Source organism: Antechinus flavipes, chromosome 3 (assembly GCF_016432865.1).
Source record: "Antechinus flavipes isolate AdamAnt ecotype Samford, QLD, Australia chromosome 3, AdamAnt_v2, whole genome shotgun sequence".
Taxonomy (NCBI): Eukaryota; Metazoa; Chordata; class Mammalia; order Dasyuromorphia; family Dasyuridae; genus Antechinus; species Antechinus flavipes.
Window position 1 is genome coordinate 248386006 of NC_067400.1, and position 21702 is coordinate 248407707.

The 21702-nt window shown below is 33.7% G+C and overlaps 1 protein-coding gene across 1 annotated transcript in view; it reads right to left on the reverse strand.

Annotated features, from left to right (window-relative positions):
* The window catches only part of NCAM2 (neural cell adhesion molecule 2), a 285546-nt gene that overhangs the window by 14755 nt on the left and 249089 nt on the right, over window positions 1-21702 (reverse strand). Inside the window, exons 15-16 of the mRNA XM_051984853.1 lie at window positions 11655-11835; window positions 4278-4482 (exon numbers count right to left, since the gene is read on the reverse strand). Of these exons, the coding sequence (XP_051840813.1) occupies window positions 4278-4482; window positions 11655-11835 (386 nt within the window). The remainder of the gene's footprint in view (window positions 1-4277; window positions 4483-11654; window positions 11836-21702) is intronic.

Here is a 21702-nt window from a genome sequence, read left to right on the forward strand (position 1 = left end):
CACAGGATTTTTATAAGAAAATACTATATTTTGACAAAGGTTTTTGTGAATTTGTTGAGATTATCATGTGTTTTTGGATGTTCTACTTTTCAATATGATTGATTATGTAAATCATTTTCATGATGCTAACCACCTTTGCCTCCTTGGTATAAATCCCACTTGATCATAATAAATATTTCTTGGATAAAACATTGTAGTGTGTATGATAGGATTTTGTTAAAAATTTTTGAATCAATATTCATTAATTATATTGTCCTTTACCTTCCTTTTATATTTTGTTATCCTGGTTTAGGCATTGAGATTGTATTTGTCTCACAAAATGATGCTGGTAGGGTTTGAGAATAATTTGTAAAGTATTGATTCTAACTGTTCTTTTAAAAGTTTGATAGAATTCTGTGAATCAAGACCCAGCTTCCTTCCTCTTCCCCACTTTGGTAACTTCTTTATAGCTAGATATATTTTCTTTTCTGAGACTGAGTTATTTAAAATTTCTAATTGACCTTCTGATAATTTGAATAATTTAATTATTTTGATGGGATTAATTTCTTTTGTGTTAGCATATATCTATGCTTATATATGTTCCGAATAGTCTTTCTTGTTCCTCTAGTTTTATTGTGATCTGCCTTGTTCATTTATTACTTAACTGATTTCATTTTTTGTTACATGCTTTTTAATAAGATTAACTAAATTTTTATCTATTTTATTAGTTTTCTCAAAGAACCAGTTTTTAGTTTTAATTATCATACCTCTGGGTTTTTTGTTTTCTAATATTTTTTCCCCTTTAATTTTAAAAATTTCATGTTTGCTTATTTTAGGGTTTGTTTATTTGTTGGCCTTCTAATTTTAAAAAATCATATTCAGGATGTTAATCCTCTCATAATATAAAATAAATATGTATTTATTATTTCTGCCTTTTTACATTTGCTTGCAACATCTCTATGTTCTAATTTATGGCCAATTTTTGAAAAATTCCATGACTCACTGAGATAGTCTATTTTTTTAAATGTCCATCGCAGTCACACAAATACAGATATAGATATAGATATATAGAGATATATACATACATACATACACACAAATATATACTTTTATAATCTCATTAAGATGCCACAAATCTTTTAACTCTAGTTTCTTCAGAATCTGTTCAGTTTCATATATTCCTTTTTGTTTAGATTTCTATTAGATTTGTTTTAAATGGAGAGAGGAATACTGAAGTCTTCTGTCACAATTATGCTACTATTTATGCCTTCTTTTAGCTCTGTTATTTTTTCCTTTAAGCATTTGAATGTGAAGGCATTTACAATGTATAAGTTTATCACTGATTTGGTTTGTTGACTATGGTTCCTTTCATTATAATGTAGTTTGCTTGTTTATTCCTTTTTATTTTTTGAATGCTAATTTTCTTTGTCATATAGCTTGGTTACCTCTGTTTTTTTTAATTCACCTGTTGTATAGTAAATTTTTTTCTGTCCCTTAATTTTCATTCAATTTTATCTTATTAAATTTGTCACTTTTTCATTTAATTGGATTGTCATTCACATTTAAAGTTATGAGAGTTATGCTTATATTTTTCTCCAATTGTTTATAATATTTTTCCAAGCTATAATTTCTCTCAGTATTCTGTTATAAACACAGGACTATTTTCCTCAAGTTCCTGGAACTGATCTTTTTAAAGATGGTCCAGTTATCAATGGTTCTCTTTTCTTTATCACCCCTCCCATTTGGTATGTCTTGCTTTTTAGAGTTTTACCTATTAATTCCTTTTTCTTTCCTGCTTTAATTTTTAAATTTAATTCTTGCCTTCTTTTTTCTCCCATTTCTCATTCTCAGTTAATCACATGGATTTCTGCTTCTTTTTCTTTTCTTCAACTAATTTTATTCATTATTTTTTTATATTTCATTTCCAAAGATTTCTCCTATTTTCTTTATTATCCAACCTCTTTTTTTTTTTTTTTTTTGGTCTAGATATGTATTCTCTAGTTCAGGAATTTTATAATTATCTAGTCCTCAATTCTCTGGATTCTTCATAAAAATCAATACTTTTGAGGTATCTGTTACAGGACTTTTACTTCTAGGAAGTTTCTGCTACTGCCTTATAGAGCTTGCCCTATGAATTCCCGTTTTTCCCTTGTACTTCATTCTCAGAACAATGCTAATTTCTGCAGGTGACATAAAAGATACTTTATCATGGCAATCCTCTCCTTTCCCACTTTCCTAATTATGTATAGCCCATTTTCCTTCTGGTTCCCTTCTTTTTACATTTGCATAAAAATCCCCCACCCTGGATCTTTGTTCCTCTACTCTCCTAGGCGACAACTGCCCTTGAGTTCTAACTCATCTATTCCTGAAGTAGAACAAGTAGTCTTTTCAAACTTTTAAAGTCCTTTCCCCACTCTTTTTCATTCATTTCCTTTCAGTCTCTTCTCTTCCCAGAGAGCACAGGGGTCGCTTGCCTCTCAAGTGCTCTTGATTTGACCTGGGTATATCACTCACTCCCATCTATTCCTCTGTTCCCTTTCTCCATTTCATGCAGCTTTCCATTTTGCAGTATGGTGCCACAAAAACTAAACAAAAGCAAAAAACTTCCTCACTGATTTGCCCACAGGGTGGGTCCTATCAAGTTCTATTCAGAGTGATCCTTATTCTGTTCTTTTACCTTCTCCTAATTTCTGCCTACACCACTCTGTCCTTAGAAAGAAGTCTCTGCTGTCACTCTGTTGTTCTTGCTATCCTTGGCTGATATATTTATTTACCTTTCCTGTATTTCTTTTATCTTGGGTTTTGAAAAAGCAAATAATGTCTTCAGGTCTTTTTTTTTTTCTAAGAATGTTTCAAATACCTCTTTATTATTGGATATTAATTTTTTTTTTTTAGTTAAGGTTTGATTTGTTGTGTTTTGTCATTAAGAATCAGACATGACTGAAACAACAAAACAACAAAAACATGTAGAAAGGGAAGCAGTGATAATAAGGAATCAATGTGGTTTCATAAGAATAGGATATAATAGTAACTTTATTTTCTTTTTTTGGAGATAGAATTACTAATTTTGCAGAGTAAAGAAATTCAATAGGTAGTCTACCTAGATTGTAGGAAAACTTTTCACAAAGTATTTCATATTAATTTTATTAATGATTCAATGTCAACATAGTTTGGATATTGGTTAATATTTTGAACATAGATTTGGCCAAAAGTATAAATAGCATGCTTATAAAATTTACAGATTACACTAAGCTTGAAAGATAACAATAATAATGTATTGGATGATAATATACTGAATGACAGTATGAATATACAAAAAAATGCCAAAAGCACTGAGATGAATCTGATAAAATGAAACTGAGGTATACATGTAAATTCTTATTCGTGGGAATAAAAAATCAACTTAAAAATATCAAGATGAAGAAGGCATGGTTAATTAGCAGTTTTGCTGAAAAAGATTGAGAGTCTTGAGTAGAATATAAGCTCAATATGAATCAATTGATAATCTGGACAGTGTACAGAGGAAAGAAATCAAGATAGTGAAGGCCCTGGAGTTTTTGTCATATGAGAATTATGTGAAGTGATTGGAGATATTAATTTAGAGAAAAGAAGAATTAGGGAGACATTCTAGTTATCTTAAATATGAAAGCCTGGCACATAGAGAAGGAAACAGACTTATTCTGTTTGGCCCCAGAAAGTACAACCTGTGTAAAAAAGTTTCCTGAAATTAGGAAAAACTTACTAACTTTTAGAGTTGCTCAAAAATTGAATGGCCTCCCCTCAAGAAATAATGCATTCCCCCTCTCTAGAAGTGTTCAGGTAAAATCTGAGTTACTAATAATATATAGCATAGGGCAGATTCCTTTGGGATATGGGTTGGACTAGACAGTGACTGAAGTTAGTTCTTAAATTCTATTATTAAATAATTTTTTTGATTCTGTGAAATTACATTAATTTATAGAAATATAAGTATAAAAGGGAAGAAAATAGCATTAGATATAACAGTCTTTCTAGAAAAATTGACAATTCAGTTCATACAAAATAATTTTTGTTGGGGCAACTAGGTGGTGCAGTAGATAGAGTACTGCCCTGAAATCAAGAAGACCTGAGTTCAAAGGTGACCTCAGACACTTAACAATTCCTAGATGTATGATTCTGGCAAGTCACTTAACCCCAATTGCCTCAGCCCCCCCAAAATAGTTTTTGTTTTTATGTGCTCAGAAATTGCTTGAAATAAATAACAGGTTAGAATCTGAGATTAAGATGTTCTTAAAATAAATCTCACAAATGATACTCACAAATATGCAGCCTTCCCATCTTCTAGATCTTTACTTTTGCTGTTGGCACCACTTTTCTTTCCACAAATTCTTCTAGTAATGCACATCAGCAATCCACATTGTCGGATAAAGAAGCAACTAACATCAGTTACCACAAAAATTAGTAGAAGTGCAGCAACTCCTATGCCAATGATTGCACCAAGTCCAAAGCCATTAAAAAGTGTGTCTTTAAAATAAACAAAATATTACATTTTAGAAAATTAGTAAGAGAAAAAGGAGTTGTGCTATTATTCCCTGCCCCCTTTCACAAGTCCCATTCAGGAATGCCCAGCATCCTCGGGCAAGACAAAAGAAGGAACTTTGGGGTAAAGGAGGGAGAGGTCAGGTGTGAGAGGAGGATAGGGAGAAGGGAAGGATTTGAGGGGCAGAAAGACCTTGAATTGCTCTCAGTCCTCTTTCCTGACTTGGGGGAATGGAGACTTTGAAGTGTATCATTCTTTTCTTTTCTTTCTTTTTTTTTTTTTTGTAAAATGTATTTATTTGATCACATTTTAAATTCCTGTTTCTCCCTCCCTTACAACCATGTACTATAGAAGGCCACCATTTGATACACAAGTATGTATATGTATAATATGTACATATTATATATGTATATGTATGTAGTATACATATATACACATGCCAAACATAATAATACTAAAATAATTTACTACTAGGTATTATACATCTACTCTGTTCCATTGATCTACCTTTCTATTTCTGAGTCTGTGCCAAATAGTTTTGATATTTACTGCCTTATAATATTGTTTAAGACCTGATACTGCTATCCTTTTTTTTACATTTTTTGATTAATTTCTTTGATATTCTTGATCAAAATTTTGTTCTTCCAAATGAATTTTGTTTTTTTTTAAGCTCAACAAAGTTATTTGTTGGTAGTTGAATTGGGATGGCACTTAATAAATAGATTAGTTTTGATAAAATTGTCCTTTTTATTATATCGGCCCTGCCTATCCACAAACAACATAATTCCACTGACTTAAATCTGACTTTATTTGTATAAAAATGTTTTATAATTACATTCATATAATTCTTGTATTTGTTTCGGCAAGTATACTCCTTAGGTATTTCATGCTATCTATAGTTATTTTAAATGGGGAAATGTGCAAAGTTTTGTTGGTTTATATAGAACTGTTGATAATTTATGTGCGTTTATTGTGCTTTTTAGCTAAAATTATTAATTTTTTCAATTAGCTTTTTATTTGTATCTCTAGGATTTTCCAAGTATATCATCAATTATTTGCAAAAAAAAGAGATAATTTTATTATCTCATTGCCTATTCTGATTCCTTCAGTTTATTTTTCTTCTCTAATTACTCTCTAATTACTCTCTCTAATTCTCTAATTACTAATAGCATGGTACTTAGCAAATTCTCTAGCTCACTAATGTATTTAAGTACTCATTGGAGTTCACACTTTTGGGAGATTCACAAGTCAGTATTCAGTATGAGATTCAGAAACCCACAATCCCACTCTCTCAGAGGAGGAGTCAACTTTTGGGAGATCATATATAAAGAAGCTCTTAGAGCTTCAGGAAGTTAGTTAAGTTGAAAAGATTGAGAGGAGAGCATCAGTCAATTCAGAAGAAGCCCACTCTCGGAGGTAGAACCAGATTCATTCCATCTTCCACCTTTGTGTTGGCTGGAGGCTGAAGAAAGCAGAGGCAAAGAACAAGCTGCAAGAACTCTTGGAACCAAGCAGAGAGACAGGCCTCTAAGAAAGCTAACCGGGCCCAAGGAAAGAGATAAGGAATAAATGTTTGGATTTTATCAGGTGGCTGTATTTGAGGTGATTATTACTCTGAACTGAAACTAAGGCTGCCTCCAGAAAACCTCCCCAAGAAACCTGCTCCCGGAGAACGATTATATTATAAAAAAGAACAAGAACACCACAATGGGTATCATTGTTTAACTGCTTTTCTTACTGGGAAAGGCTTCTAACTTATCCCTATTAAAAATAATGTTTGCTAATGGTTTTAGGTAGATGCTTCATATTATTTTAAAGGAAAATTCTTTTATGCCTATGCTTTCAAGTGTTTTTTTTTAAAATAGGAATGAATGTTGCATTTTGTCAAAAACTTTTTCTGCATTTATTGAGATAATCGTGATTTTTGTTACTTGTATTATTAATATAATCAATTATATTCCTAGTTTTCCTTATGTTAAACGATCCTGGCATTCCTGGTATACATTTTACATGGACACAATGTAGAATCTTTGTGATATATTATTGAGACTGTGTTTGTCCAGATTAGCTCTCTGAAGGACCTCGATACCAGCCCAAGTTCTTGGTCTTAATGGAGGAGTGATTAGGGGAGGCTCATGTGGATGTTCAAAACATGGAGTCTGTTTATTCCAAAATCTCTCAGCCTTATATACCCTAATACCTTTATATAACCAAAGCAGCACTGCATATGTGTTAACCTGCAGGACCACATAAACAACTTGCTTTTGTATGTAGGTGACACTTTGTCACCTGGTATCACTCTGCTTCAATCACAACACAGATTGTCTCCATCCCCTGACTTCTCAGGAAGGCTGAGAGCCCTTAGGGGAGATGGGGAGCTGAACTAGTCACCCTGGGCTGATGGGTATTATACCTCACCCAGAGTTCCCCCACTGTGGCCCTCTACAAGACTCCTAACTAGTATTTTATTTAGGATTTTTACATCCATATATATTAATGAAATTGATCTAAAATTTTCTTTCTCTGTTTTTGCTTTTTGCTTTATGTATCAGCACTATATATTATAAAAGGAGTTTGGGAGGGCTTGTTGTTTGCCTATATTCCAAATAATTTATTTAATATTAGAATTAATTGATATTTAAATGTTTGGTAGGATTAGTTTATAAATCCATCTGGGCTTGATGCTTTTTTCCTTAGGATTCTAATTTATGGCTTTTCAATGTCTTTTTCTAAAATAGGTTTATTTAGATATTCTATTTTCAATTTTTTTACATTCAATTTTTATTAATTTTTTTCCCCTTATATTCAATTTTTATTAATCTTTCTTTAATTTTTTAGGATTTCCAGTTTAATATTTAATTGGGTAGTTTTTATTTGTTATTTCTTTAATTTTAAAAAATGCCATACCCAATTCGTTGGTCTATATGCAGAGAGCATGAAGATGAGAATTGATTTGGAGGACAGTAAAAATACTGGTCTAAATGAAGCAAGGAATAGAGGGAAATTAGATTTGATACATAGGGCTTGATCAAATTATAAAAACTTAGTCAAAGAATTTAAACGACGTAGTATGTAACACATCAACTTTCTTTGTAGCATCTTGAATTAGAAGTCATACTTAAAAAGTGAGTGGGAAGATGTCTGCAGCCTGTTGAAAATGAATAAGGGAAGCAAAACTGTCTTTGGACACCATGCTGGAAAAAATAGTGAGTTGGTCTAGAGCTGGTTGGTCTACAGCTTTGGACACCATGCTGGAAAGAATAGTGAGTTGGTTTTTGAGCTTAGTATGGTTATTGTAATAGTCATTCAGAGGTCAATTATAGGAGGAATTGCTAAAGTTTGGTATCAAGAGACAAAAAAAAAGGAATCAAATCAAATTCATGTCAAGATATACATTTGTTGTTATTATCATCAAGTATATATCAGTTACCTCCCAACTCTGTGATCATATGCTAATGCTGTCTACAAGGTTTTCTTGGCAAAGATAGTAGAGTGGTTTGCCATTTGCTTCTCCAGTCAATATATATATATATACCATAAGCAGACCACATAAACACACATAAGTAATGTGTGTCTATAAAATCAAAGCCTATGAGCCTTTTCCTAGGCATGTGTATGTATTCAGTCCTTGTCCTTAAGGAATCTATCCATGCTCTAGATGAGGAGACAAGTACAAATGCAGGATGTGGCCTAGGGTAATGTAGATTAATTGTGGAATTTATATGTACTCTGAGTTCAGCTCCACTATAGACTTTGAATATTTCATGGAAGAGAGACCGGATATAAGAAGAATGGACATAGAATCATAATGTTGGAAGGGATCTTAAAGGTCCTTTAATTCAATTGCCTTCCTACTTCAGAAATCCTTTCTATGATGTATCTATTAAGTGATCATCCAGCTCTTTCTTGGTCATATTATGATAGGAAGCCCATCATTTTGCAAGCTAAAATCTCTGGGTTTTTTTGGATAGTTGTTAAATTTTTTTCTCATCTTGATAAGAAGCTTAAATTTGTTTTACTCTAACTTCTACTTTAACTTCTATTCTTTTTTCCTCCTACTCATTTATAGATCTAGTGGTTGGAACTATATAGATTGTTTATGTGACATTCTTTCAAACATCTACAGACAACTCTTATATTCTTCTCTTTTCCAAAATAAATATCTGCAAGTCACTCAATTAACCCATTAATTTATTTATTCAGAATTTATTAAGGGCATACTATATGCAGTGTTCTAAACTAGGTGGAGTGAGATATACAGAGATACAGAGGTATACAGAGATAAAAAAGAAAAAAATTCCTGCCTCCAGGGAACTCACATTCTACTAAGAAGAAAAAACACATAGGAAAAACCAAATTTAAAAAATAACATGGTGTGTGAATCAACTGCAACAAAGCAAAATAAATTTATTTACATATTAAAAATTTAACAACTTTTAGCTATCTAAAAACATTTAATGTGTAAAATTATCCCTTTTTATTTTATTATTATCATTATTTTTGCTATTATCACCTGTTTTTATAAGTTTTGGCATTGAACTCACAAGATTTAAAAAAAATTTTTTTTCTTCCTTATTTTACTCATTCATGTATTCCATTCTTTTAAAACTATTTTTACTTAAATTTTTGAATTCCATATTCTATCTTTCCTTCTCTTCCTAGCTTTCCCTGTCCCTCAGATAGTAAATAATCAAATATAGGTAATACATGTGCAGTTATGTAAAACATTTCCATATTTATCATTTTTACAAGATTTTGATACATTTTTAAATTATAGATCATAGATCTAAAGAACTCAGTGGTCATCCAGTTTAACCTTTATTTATTTATTTTTTTTACCATGGAAGAAAACTGAAACACAATGAGTTTTAAAAAAGTAACCCACAATTATACAAGTGGAATAAGACTGTAAAGCCTCTTTTCCATTCTACCAAGCAAGATATTCTGTTTTTCAGAATATTTTTCCCTGTTCATCATTCCCTCAATGGTGATTTTCAGACCATCTAGAAGCAAAAATATCTCTTGAGTTAGTAATTTTTTTTTCCAATTGTTGTTTTTAGGTTTGGATCATCCTTTCATTGATGCTTTTGATGTAACTGATAGTGTTTCATTGTGGGTTTGAATGATTCTTGAATCACATGACTTTCTTATATTTGTTGAAATATTTTTAAGTCATTGAGATATACTCTTTAAAACCTACAACCTTTGCATGTTTATCTAATCTATTTTTGGGGGTTGGGCACTTGGGGGTGACTTGCCCAGGGTCACCCAGCTAGTAAGTTTAAGTGTCTGAGGCCAGATTTGAACTTGGGCCCTACTAACTTCAGGGCTCTAATGACTGTGTCATCTATAGGCTCCAACTTTATCCATTCTTAAAAATGTCAAAATTAAATTAAATTAGAATAAAAAACAAAAGAAAAAGAACAACAAAATGTTTATATGACATAAAATCAAATCATTTATTTGTGGAAACATAGGTAAAAGTTGAGAAAACTAACTTATTCTGATTTCATCTTGCCAAGGCCTGGGAGTCACAAGCTATAATCCTTTCATTAAGATGGAAGATCACTAGGATTTACCACTTATTCTTTCACAACACCTTCTAGATCCCTGGTTGACTTGCCAATATAGGTCAAAATGCTGTTGATTTTTTGTATCCTGAAAACTTACTGAAACAATTAATTTCTTTACTGATCCTCTAGGATTTAAAAAATAAAGCATTATCTCAGAAGCTAACAGGGATAGTTTTATCTTCTCCTTGCCTATCTTAACACCTTTTATTTATTTCTATTATTTTATGGCTATTGCTAACATTTTTAGAATTATGTTAATAACAATAAGGATAAGGAGAAATCCTTGCTTTACTATTGTAATTTTAAAGAAAGTTTCAAGTGTTTCTCCATTGGATATAATGTTAACTTTTGGTTTTAGACAAATATTTTAAAGTACACATAAAAAGGAAAATATACTCATATACATGTATACCCATATGTCAATTAGATGAGTTTGATTTATTTACATCAGCATAATAACTATACTACATCACCATAATTACTCTCAGAATCTTTCCACTCCCTCCTCCGTGTTTTCTCATAGCCATTCAAGTCATATTCCATCTTTACCTTTTATAATATTCACTTGTGCTTTTTATGTGTGGTTGCTGGGTTTTTTATTTATATTGTTTTAATTATTGTGTACATTGTTATCTAAGCTCTGCTTATTTTACTTTGCATCAATTTCATGTAAATCTTCCCATGCTTCTCTGTATATATCTGTATATATATATATATATATATATATATGATTTCTTACAGACATAATCTTACAGATTAAATTCTTACAGAATTTTAATATTCAACTAAATCTGAGTATAACAATTTATTTAGCCATTTCACAATAGAAGGAAATCTACTTTGCTTCTAATATCTTTGCTGTCACATAAAACTGCTGCTATAAATATTTTAGTATATATGAAGACTTTTTTCTTATTGACAGTTTCTGCTGGATATAAAGCCAGGCATGGAGTATAGTTCTTATAGATCTTTTGATCATGGATGTATTAATCACTTTTTAATATATATGCAGGTTGTTTATAAATTTTATATACTAAACCTTCCAAAGAAATTTGGAAAAGATTTTTTACCCTATTTTACCATTTTCTTCTTACCCTAGGTACATTAATTTTGTCTATGCAGAAATCCTTTGGTTTCATGTAATCAATATTAGCTCTAGTTTTGTTGAAGTAGCATCTATCTCGTTTGGTTAAAATCTACTTTTCTTCTGATTTTAAAAATCTGATTTTTAAATATTAAGATTAATATAGATTTAGAATAACCTTATATTCTAATAATATGATATAATACAAATAATATAATATATAAGTTTTTCTTCATGAAAGATAAGTAAGTTATTTCAGCATATAAGTAGAGCTTTAAAGTGTCACTTAAGTGATTTGTCTAGATTCCCCTTTAATTTCATAATTCTATATAGTTAGAAAATACCACTTTAAAGATAATGAATAAAGTATTTTATATAATTAATTGATGGAAAACAAATAATTAAATAGTTTTATAATTAAGAATCACTAAGTGTAACGAAAAGGCACATGACCTCAATGTAATCTATGTTTCTAGCTTTAATAATTATTTATACTTACCTTTAATTATATTGGGTTTTGGTGGCATGCTAAATTCATATACTGTTGGTTCAGAGTATCCAAGTCTATTTGCAGCTGTAATTTGTACTTCATAACCCATGGTCCACTGTAAATGTTCCAAAACTATGTGATCTTTGTTACCCTGAACTTTTTTCTCAAGCCACTGGTCTTCCTTATCTTTCTGTTAAAAGGAAGGAAAAAAAATGCATTTTGAATATCCAATAGCTAATAATTTTTTTCAAATGTTGGGACATATTTAAAAATGATTTTGTGAAGATTATATGTTTTATAAAAGAATATACATTTGTATCCTTTTTCACTTTTTTCAATATTTTCCTAAGAGAAGCAAATGCATCTTTATATATTAAAGCAATGCATGTGTGATATGAAGATCTGTAATGGAGTAGTATGTTTAGAGTAAAGCTTGTTTGTCATTCAGTCGTGTCTGATTCTTCATGACAGTGAAACATAATGTCCATTGGGTGTCTTGGCAAAAATACTGGAGTCGAAAGGTTAGAGTATATTAATATCTTTTTTCTAGATAGAGACAAATGCTCACAATATAATTATGGTTCTTTCTTCGTCAATCTTAAGAATTGATTATTTTCTAAGACAAGGTATCTTATTTAACCAATATTTTCACTTAAATCTTTTTCACATTTTATTTTGTATATCATCAGATGTTCATTTCATTTAACTTTTTCTGGAATAATGTCACATTTTATACATCTGAGCCCCATTCCCTGGGGGCCAGTATAGAAACATGGGTTATGTTCTTCAGCATACAATATCTTCAGAACATTCTCCTCATATGTCAAAATAATTCCCGATAAAAACATCATGATGATGTTTGAACTGATGGTCCAGGTTCTGGGCCAGATCTAAACTAGACCAATCTAGTAATTTTAGGCTTGACAGTAAAATGCAATGAAAAGAATTTAGGGATCATAAGGACAATAAAATTCACTTTGATTAATAATAGATTCAAAGAAATCATTTGAAAGAAAACACACTTAAAACAAAACACTATTCCTCCTGCTTTTGAAACAAGCACAGTTTATTGTCATTCATATTAGAAAAATATCCCCTAGAGGGCAGCAACCACTTAGATACAGCTTCTTGGTATTCCAAGCTAGGCCCTTTTTAAATCTTCCTGTGACCAAAGAGCCTATCAAAAAAACATAACAACTCCTTCCCCTACCCCCCCAAACTAGCCCAACACCATGCCTGTGTGGGACTATCAAGAAGGGAGGGAATGGAAGGGGGATGATGGCAAAAGGAAAAGCAGAAAAAAGCTTTGGCAAAAAGTGTGTGCGTGTGTGCGTGTGTGCGTGTGTGTGTGTGTGTGTGTGTGTGTGTATGTGTGTGTGTCCCTAGCACAAAATAAGCACAGTTAGCTTTTAGGCAGTATGGATTCAGTATGTCTTTACTAATGCAGAGTTTTAAAAAAATTATATACAATAGCTTTCTTAGTTTTTGAAAGATGTTATTGGCCATTAAAAATAATTTTTAAGATTTACGAGAAATGTAGTTTTTAATTAATCCTTTGGATTAAATAAATAGCAATCATTCTTGAGGTGATTTCAGGATTTGGGATTTATTATAAAAAAATATGAGACTGATTTTTCTATTAATTTTAAATTATTTGGAGCATAGATATGTTATATATGTACACATATATAACACACACAAAGATCATGATTGTGATGTGAAAATATTTATTTCTTCTGAGAATTTGTCTTTAAAACATCTTTAAATTGTCTATTCATAGAGTGAAAAATTTTCATATGTCAAAGACCTCCACAGATGTTTTTAAAAGTTGATTTAGCCAAATCTGACTTTAGCAATGCTTGCCCTGAAATAATTATTCTTTACTTTCAATCTATAAGTATGTAAATACTCACAATTATGCTATTCAGATTTAGCCTTCTTTGTAGGCAGATCTACAAGCAGAGTAAATTTCCAAAGACTGACCAGTACATGGACCCTGTAAGTCTATATTATATTGTAGGCATCAGCTGTCAAAGTGTGGCCTCTCCCCACCCCCACCCTCCACCCCCGCCAAGAGTCCTTCAGATACTTTCATGAGATTCACCAGGTCAAAACTATTTAATGTAACAATACTAAAATGCTCTGATTTGTAATAAGGTAAATTTTAATAGATGTGACCTGTTAAGTCCGGACTAGCTCTCTGGAGGCCTCAGGATCAGCCAGAGTCAGGATACATAAAAGTCCTTGGGCTTTAGGGGGGAAAAGCAGGCAAACTGCCAGGAGTTTTGCCAAAGATCTCTTCTCCAGAATCTCCACCTTTCTCCTCATCCTGTGGCCAAGAGAGTTCTTGCCTCTCTCACTCCACCTTCTAATCCTTGCCTACAATTATCTTAACATCAAACATTAAGCCAGGATCAACTGTGAGAGGAGCCATTTATCCAAACATATGCTAATAGTCATTGTCTCATAATGAATAGGTAATTAGCCTTAAGTGCTCCACTGTCTGATTCAAGTACACCTTTTCATAGTTTTAGCCCTTTACAGTGACCCACATAAATAAAAGTTCTTTGGGGGAACCATCAATTTTTAAGAGTGCAAAGGGGTCCTGATATGAAGTTGAGTATTGTTGGTGTAATGGTTAGAACATTGGATCTGGAGTCAAGAATACCTGTTCAATTTCTGCCATAGATGCGTATTAGCTGTGTGATCATGGGTAACTCATTCATCTGTCTGTGCATTATTTTTCTCACTTGACAAATGTAAGGCTTGGACTTGATAGTCTCCAAAGTTCCTTTAAATTTAGTCCTAAGATCCTATGATTTTATAATTAGTAGTCCCATGGCTTAAAGAGCAGCATCACTCTAACCTAAAAAAGATGGAAGGAATATTGTATGATTTGGGATTGAACTGTATGGGATTACAGATCACCACATACACAACATGTGGGAAGCTTAAGGGGCTCTGGAATAGAAAGTACAACTAGGAGCATTAGCAGGGCAAAGTCTAACAAGTTCATAGCATTGTAGCAATGGTCCTGACTGTCATCATGGCCTGCAACTGAAAAGAAAATGAAAACAATAACAGTGATCAGAAAGACAGAAACTACCTATGATTGTTTCTGTCAAAGCTCGCATCATGTGGTATTAACTAAGGTAGTAAGAAAATATCTTTGTGGAAAAAATAGGTGAGCTAAATTATTTATCTCTACTATTCTGGGAAAGAATAGCAAGGTTTCTCACTTTTTAATTCCATTTCCCCTCTATAGGTTCTTTTGTTAACATATATCTGTTAAAATTTGTTTTTTCATTATAATCTGTACTCCAATTTTATTTGTTTTCCTTCACACAGAAAAATCTGCAGTGTATTCAGAATTGTGAATTTCCCTATGTGTAATTTCTGTCGTGTATTTATTAGCAAACAGTGCAAATAAGGAAGTTTTTTGGTGGTTTGGTTTCCTAGAATATAACTGGTGGATAACTAGCCTCTCCAGCTTTGTGAATAGATGTTATATGGGGTCATGACCAACTGTAATTTGTATTTTATTTCTAGTTCTATAAACTACACAGCAGAGAATGGATTGCACATGGCTTCAGTCTATTCCTTCTGGATATTAGCAAGTCTGTTATTGCAAGCTGAATTTGATTCACTTATGTTCTCCAATTTTGAGGACTAAGAAGTGAGAGTGGGGTTTCTGAGACAGAAAGCCTTACCAAAAGAGAGGGGGAAATTGGAGGGAAAAAAATGACTGAAATGGAAGTTGGCTTCAGTGAGAAGAGATTGTTGCTCCAGTAATGTTTGATTCATTGTATGTCCAGAAAATAGGAGAAAGTATTCCTTAGTCAGCTAATGTTTCTATCCAAAGATACCAGTGGCTAATTATACAATTAGAGATATGATTGTTAATTGACTATACATATACATATATATTCACTCACTATTTAATCTCAACCACTAAACTTTATTTTCTCAAGGATATATAGAGTGGTAAATGATTATGTACAACTAATTGTAAATGATCTATTCCCTCCAACATTTATCATTTTCTTTTTCTGTCATAAAAGTATGAGGGATTATATGGGAGTTACTTTAATTAGTATTTCTTTAGTTATTAGTGATTTAGAACATTTTTTCATATGACTATGGATAACTTAGATTATTTCCTCTAAACACTGCCTGTTGATATCCTTTGACCACTTATCAATTGGGAAATGACTTGTATTCTTATAAATTTGATTCAATTCTCTATATATTTGAAAAAGAAGGCCTTTATTAGAGAAACTTCCTGTAAAATTTTTTTTTAGTTATGACTATTGTGTATTTCCTTACATCCTATTATTTCCCCTTGATATGGTATAAGTTCCAGGGAAATGTAGAGGTGGTTTTGGGATCCCCTGACCTTGGCGGGATTTGTTCTGGCAATCCTTTTGATTCCAAAGTTCTCTGGCTTTGCTTCTTCATGCTCAATCTAGGAATGCTATTGTTCTGATAATCTGCTTGATTTCGAGGACCACTCCTCAATTCATTGCTGATTGAGCAATCTTATTTTAGGAGAACCAAATTTCTGACATGATCACTCCTCTCTCCTACCTAAGAGTCATAAAATTAACATGTCAATGATAGAAAGCTGGATAAATATATCTCCTTGATTCTATTTCTTTGCTAATTTCTTTTGGAAATTCAGCCTGCTTTGTAATGGCATTAAAATTACAATAAAATTTGCCCCTTGACTTGAAATGAGTCCAGACTTGCAAATTCTTTTGAGATACCTCATGACACTGGTCTGTGACCCCAAACTTTTGGGGTTCCTTTCCCAACCTCAACATTTGATGGCCCAATACAAAGAGAGTCTGGCCTCCTCTGGCTTGATTCCCTCCTTGTCAAGGTAAGCCTTCTCTCCCCTTCACCCCCCCCCCCCATTTTTCTCCCACAATCCTATAGCATGATTCCCCAAGCCATTGGGAGAAGGCTTGACTGGATTGTCATGTGCTCCATATTGAGCAAAATTTCCTTGACTGGGGACATCCAGACTGGGAAATTTTTGCAATTTTTGGCAAAGTTCCTAGAGAACCTTTGCCACCCTTTTACTTTCTCTGGCACATCAGAGAAAACAAGTGCATAGGATAGCTTTTGGCAAGGAAATTTTATGGCTTTTGGGAAAGATGGGACAGTCCTCTTTAATGTTATTTTTGTCTATGACGGTGTCTCTGGGCAGAATGTCTGCATCATGTTTGTTCTATGAGCTAGATTTTGTTACCTGGAAAGATTTAAGATGCAACCAGCACCCCCCTCCAAAAAAAAAACCCACCACCCCCTCCAAATTCTTCACCCCCTAACAACTCGATGCTGTAGTTAAAATGCTGGGAAAATTTCTTAAAAAGCCTAACTTTTTTTCTGAGAATTTCAGCTCTGGTCAAGCTAGGGGCTACACAAAAAAAAGTAAGCTAATTAAAATTTAAATAACATCTTTACAGATTCTCAAAAGTTTTGAGAGCAAAACATCTTAGCAAATTCTTAAAATTTTGAAAGCAATGATTAAGAAGTTTGGCAAATAATCATTTTGAGATTGCAAGGAAAAATTTCTGAAACACTGGGGATAATTCCAGGAATTTACTCCATTCTGAAAGAAAAGAAAAGGAAAAAAACAAAATATGTAAAGAGCAACTTTTTGCTAACCTTTCCTTGATTCCTATTTTGTCCAGAGTTCCCTTCTGCTTTTTTGGGAAAGCACCCCAGAAAGTATTAAGGGACCCTCACTCTGCTCCCTAGAGTAGCTATGCTTGTATCTCTGCTGTGGGGATTGCTAACAAGATTAATATACTCCAAGTCCTTCTGTTTGCTAACCCCTCTCATCTTGGATCAGATTAAAACTCAAATTCTGTCTCACTGTAGAAATAGGGGAAACAAAATCAGGGGGACCCCACATGACCTTGCCTAAATACCTCCCCAACCCAGTTTTGGGGCAATGGTGCTAAGGCCTGTGTGGAGTGGAGCAGCGATAAAGTGAAGAACTTCCAGCTGTGTGGAGTGAAGTAGAGATAAAGTAAAGAACTTCCAAGAATGTTTAAATTCCTCTTTTATATTTTAGTTTCTCTAGGTCTCTGTGACCTGCATAAGTATGTTGAGTAGTAGCCAATATGTACTTAGATTTTTAGATATATGTATTTAACATAGAATGATGACATTTATCGCTGTTCAAGTTATCAATGCTTAGACAACTAGTTGCCTGATGTATGGTTCCTCCTGGAACTAGGGAATCTACTGTTTTTGGCACAAATAACATCCAATTAAGGGGAGGGAGGAGCACCTATCTCTTAATGTTCCCCAACCCATGATGTAATCCTTTGTAACTAAAACCTATAAAAACTGTATATCTTATCCCTTTCTTTAGCCCTTCTATTGTGAGCTTTCTCTTTTTCCCTCCTCATGGTGGAATTGCTCATTCTCATGAGAATTTATTAAATAAAACAACTTTTCTGCTTTTTACTTCGAGAAGTCTCTGAGTACTCATTTTTGGAAAGGATTTTCTATCCCTCACAGGCCCAGTAGTCAGCATTTCCTGAGCTCTGGCACCTAGAACTACCATCAAAGAGATATCTTGGCACCAGTCACCCCAACTTTCAACAAATTCTGTCCAGGAACTGCCTGGGAAGAATTTGGATACCCTTGGCAGCACTCAGAAAGCCAGTCAGCCTCTGGATTTGATAAGACCACTGTTCTCTGTCTCAATTATGGATATGTATTAGCTATGTAATTTATAGCAAATTACTTTATCTCTGCCCAGTTTTCTGATTTGTCAAGAGAAATAATTGTTGTGAAGATCATATGATTGCAAAAAGTGCTTAGCATAAAACATATTATACAAATGTTAACAGCTTTACTGGATATAATTGCTTCATATTTGATAACTATGTGGGTTTTTGTGACCAATAGAAAAATGATTTTTATGTGTGCAAAAATAATTTGGGAATTTGTTTAAGATATGATAGTAAAAGTAATTTTAAAGTAAAGCTCACTAAAGGGATCAATTTGAACTGATAGTGTTAAGAGAGTTTTGGAACTTTTTAGGAAAACAGAAAAGCAGTTTGCCACTACTTTAAAAACTCTAGTTATCTAGAATCAGACTTCTGAGGGCCTTGTCAGTAAAGGTACCTTAGCCCTTTTCCTGGCTCCCAACAGAGAAATGATTTGTGTGAATTGGAAAATAACCAAATTGCAATTCAGTTTGTCTAGAACATTTTATTAGAATCTAGGGATTTCTCATTAACTAAAGTTAAATCACTTTAAAAATATGTTCTCTCTCAATTTTAAGGATTGTCTTGTTTTCTCCCTAAAACAAAAGGGAAACATTTAAGGGAATAGAAATTATAGCTATTATTTAGGAAAATTCTAAAATTGTTAACTAAGTTACTTGGAGTTATTTTCATCATGTTAAGCCTTATCAGTTTAGTTCCAAGTATGAGTTATGGATTCCTTTCCCCTTTTACAGAGTGGGGGAGGTATAAAGCAGCAAGCTTAGCCCCTTCCTTGGGGTCTCTGTCAAACCCCTTAGTTTGTAAGCTTGCCAGTTTTCTTGAAACTATCAGGGTAAGCAAGGTCATCAGTCCTGAAAAATGAGCCTGTTTAGGATTTATAGTTTCTAAACAAGGAATGTGTTTATAAAGAATCTATATGCTTGTTTAATGATAAATTCTTTGCACCAGGATAACTTTAAAAATATAAAACAAGATTAACAAGATCTCCTATGGGTTTAAGTCTTGGTAAACTTTTAAAATATAAATAGCTTTAAGCTGCGATTGGTAGAATTTGCTATTAGAGAAAAAAATCTCTTGAGACTGTAACAACTTTTGAGTTCTAAATTTGATTGCCTGATCATTAAGTCAGTAGCCCACCATTTGAGAAAAAAAAAATTCCATAAGTTACTCAGAGAATGCCTTCCTGAAATGTCTAAGTGGATGACTTATCTGGGCAAAAAACTGGGAGGATACAACCTTAGCCTCTGCCTCAGACTCAGTTTCCCAGTTCTGTTTCTTTGTTTCTCACCTGATTATTCCTGAGTCTGAGGTGGAGTCTTATCCTGTTATGTTATGAGTTCAAATGTTGGAGTTCTTGTTCATCTCAAAACACAGCCGGTTTAGAAGCTTAGAGCCCTCCGAATATCTCCAATTCCAAAGGTTCTGTCCTTCAGCCTCTGCCTCTGCTTTCTTCAGCCTCCAACCAACACAGAGATGGAATGTCTCTCTTGTCTCCTTCTGGGGAGCCCAGCCACCAACTACAGTGGTCTGAGATGAAGATGAATCTGGTTGTCCACTGAACTCTCACTCGTAGCTTTATCCTCTGAAAGCTCTTCTCTGCCACCAGCCAGCCAAATGGAAAAAAATGTATTCTGGAATGGCTGTCTCGCCTTATATGTGAATCTTCTGAGAGAATGGGATTATGGGTTTTCTCCCATAGTGCTCTCTGGCCCAAAGAGCTTTAAGGGAGGTGTGGACTCCCTTGAAGTTAGAAAGTTTACTTTGTGAAGCTGGCATACTTGTAACTCCAATGAGTAAAGGTGTGAACACAAGCCTTGTATTAATTAGTTCTACTTAGTACCTTGTTTCAGGTTCTGGCCAAAATCTTCTTGTAAGATTAGATCAACTCTAATTAGTTAGCAGTTAGTAAGGATTCCAACACTGTTATAAATATGTTCTCAGGCTGAGGTCTGAAGTACTTGTTTTGATGCTGTTATAATCATGTTCCTGCTTTTTTCTCTTAAAGCAAATTTCTATAATCAGAGCAAGTCTTTCAGGGGACAAAATTGTTTTCTGTCTTAGATCTTAAAGATGCTTTCCTTTGCATACAGATTCACAATTTATTTTTGCTTTTGAAGGGACAAATCCAGGGGAATGCAACCCCCTCACCAATGCACAGGGACAGTATGGGTTAGATGGCATTTTGATCTGCTGCCCCATCCCAGAGGTTTCTCTGACTGCAGTTTACAAACCCTTAACTTCCCTTTCTCCCAGACAGGATTATGAAGTTTCTTTGTTTATAAGGCCCACACAGTCTTATCAGTTTATTAAGATCCTGAAAGCTAAACTAATCTCTTGCTCACTTCTTAGCTCTCCCTAAAGCTGCCCTAGGAGTCTTGATTGGGGCCCAGACATCTTGCTTACTTCTTAAAGAAACTTGGTGTTTTGGGAGTAGCCCTCCTGCCTTAGAGCAGTGGCTGCCACAGCCCTTCTAATTGAGGAAGCCTTCAAACTCACCTTAGGCCAACCACTGGAGTTTCTAACCCCCCACCAGTTCAGAGCATTTTTACCCTCACAGAGTTTTAGAATTGGGAAAAGGAATGAGAGTGAACATATATACTGACTTCAATATGCTTTTCATATTTTGCATAATCATGGGATTATATATAAAGAAAGGCAAAAAGCTCTCATTAAATATGCAGATTCAGACACCTGTGCCCATTTGTTTTTGACCATGGTACCTTTAATTCCCCAGCTTCCTGACTCCTACACCCTTCATGTATCTCTTTGGGGAAGAAAGGAGACACAGCCTTTCTCTTTCTGGGTGGTTTCAAACACCCTCAGGCCAGCTTCTAATCCCTGAGACAAGCCCAGGGAAACGTCTGTTTGGCCTGTCCAGCTCTTTGCAAGTGATGAGGGCCCAGCCTTCACTTACCAAATAATTCAAAAGGTGGCTGAGCCACTTAAGATTATTTTTTCCTCTCCAACTCTGTGGACCCCGCCAGTGGGGAGATAATTCCTTAGTCTTTAATCAGGCTAGGGAGCTCCATGGGCAGTGGGGGCATCCAGGATTGTTGGATGGGCCCTCAGCATCCTCAAGGCAGCCCACAGATGTGACTTGATGCATTATGTGCAAAAGCCTCATTCCCAAATGTCACTCACTATCCCCACCCTAAATGCCACCCCGTTTGTTCTAGCTACCCCCAGGAGAATAACTTAAACTATCCTTTGTCTTGCCAGAAAGAAAATAATTGTAGGATATCCATTCCAAAATTATTCTGGTAAACTCACTCATAATGCTTCTACATCACCTTCCTTGAAGCTTC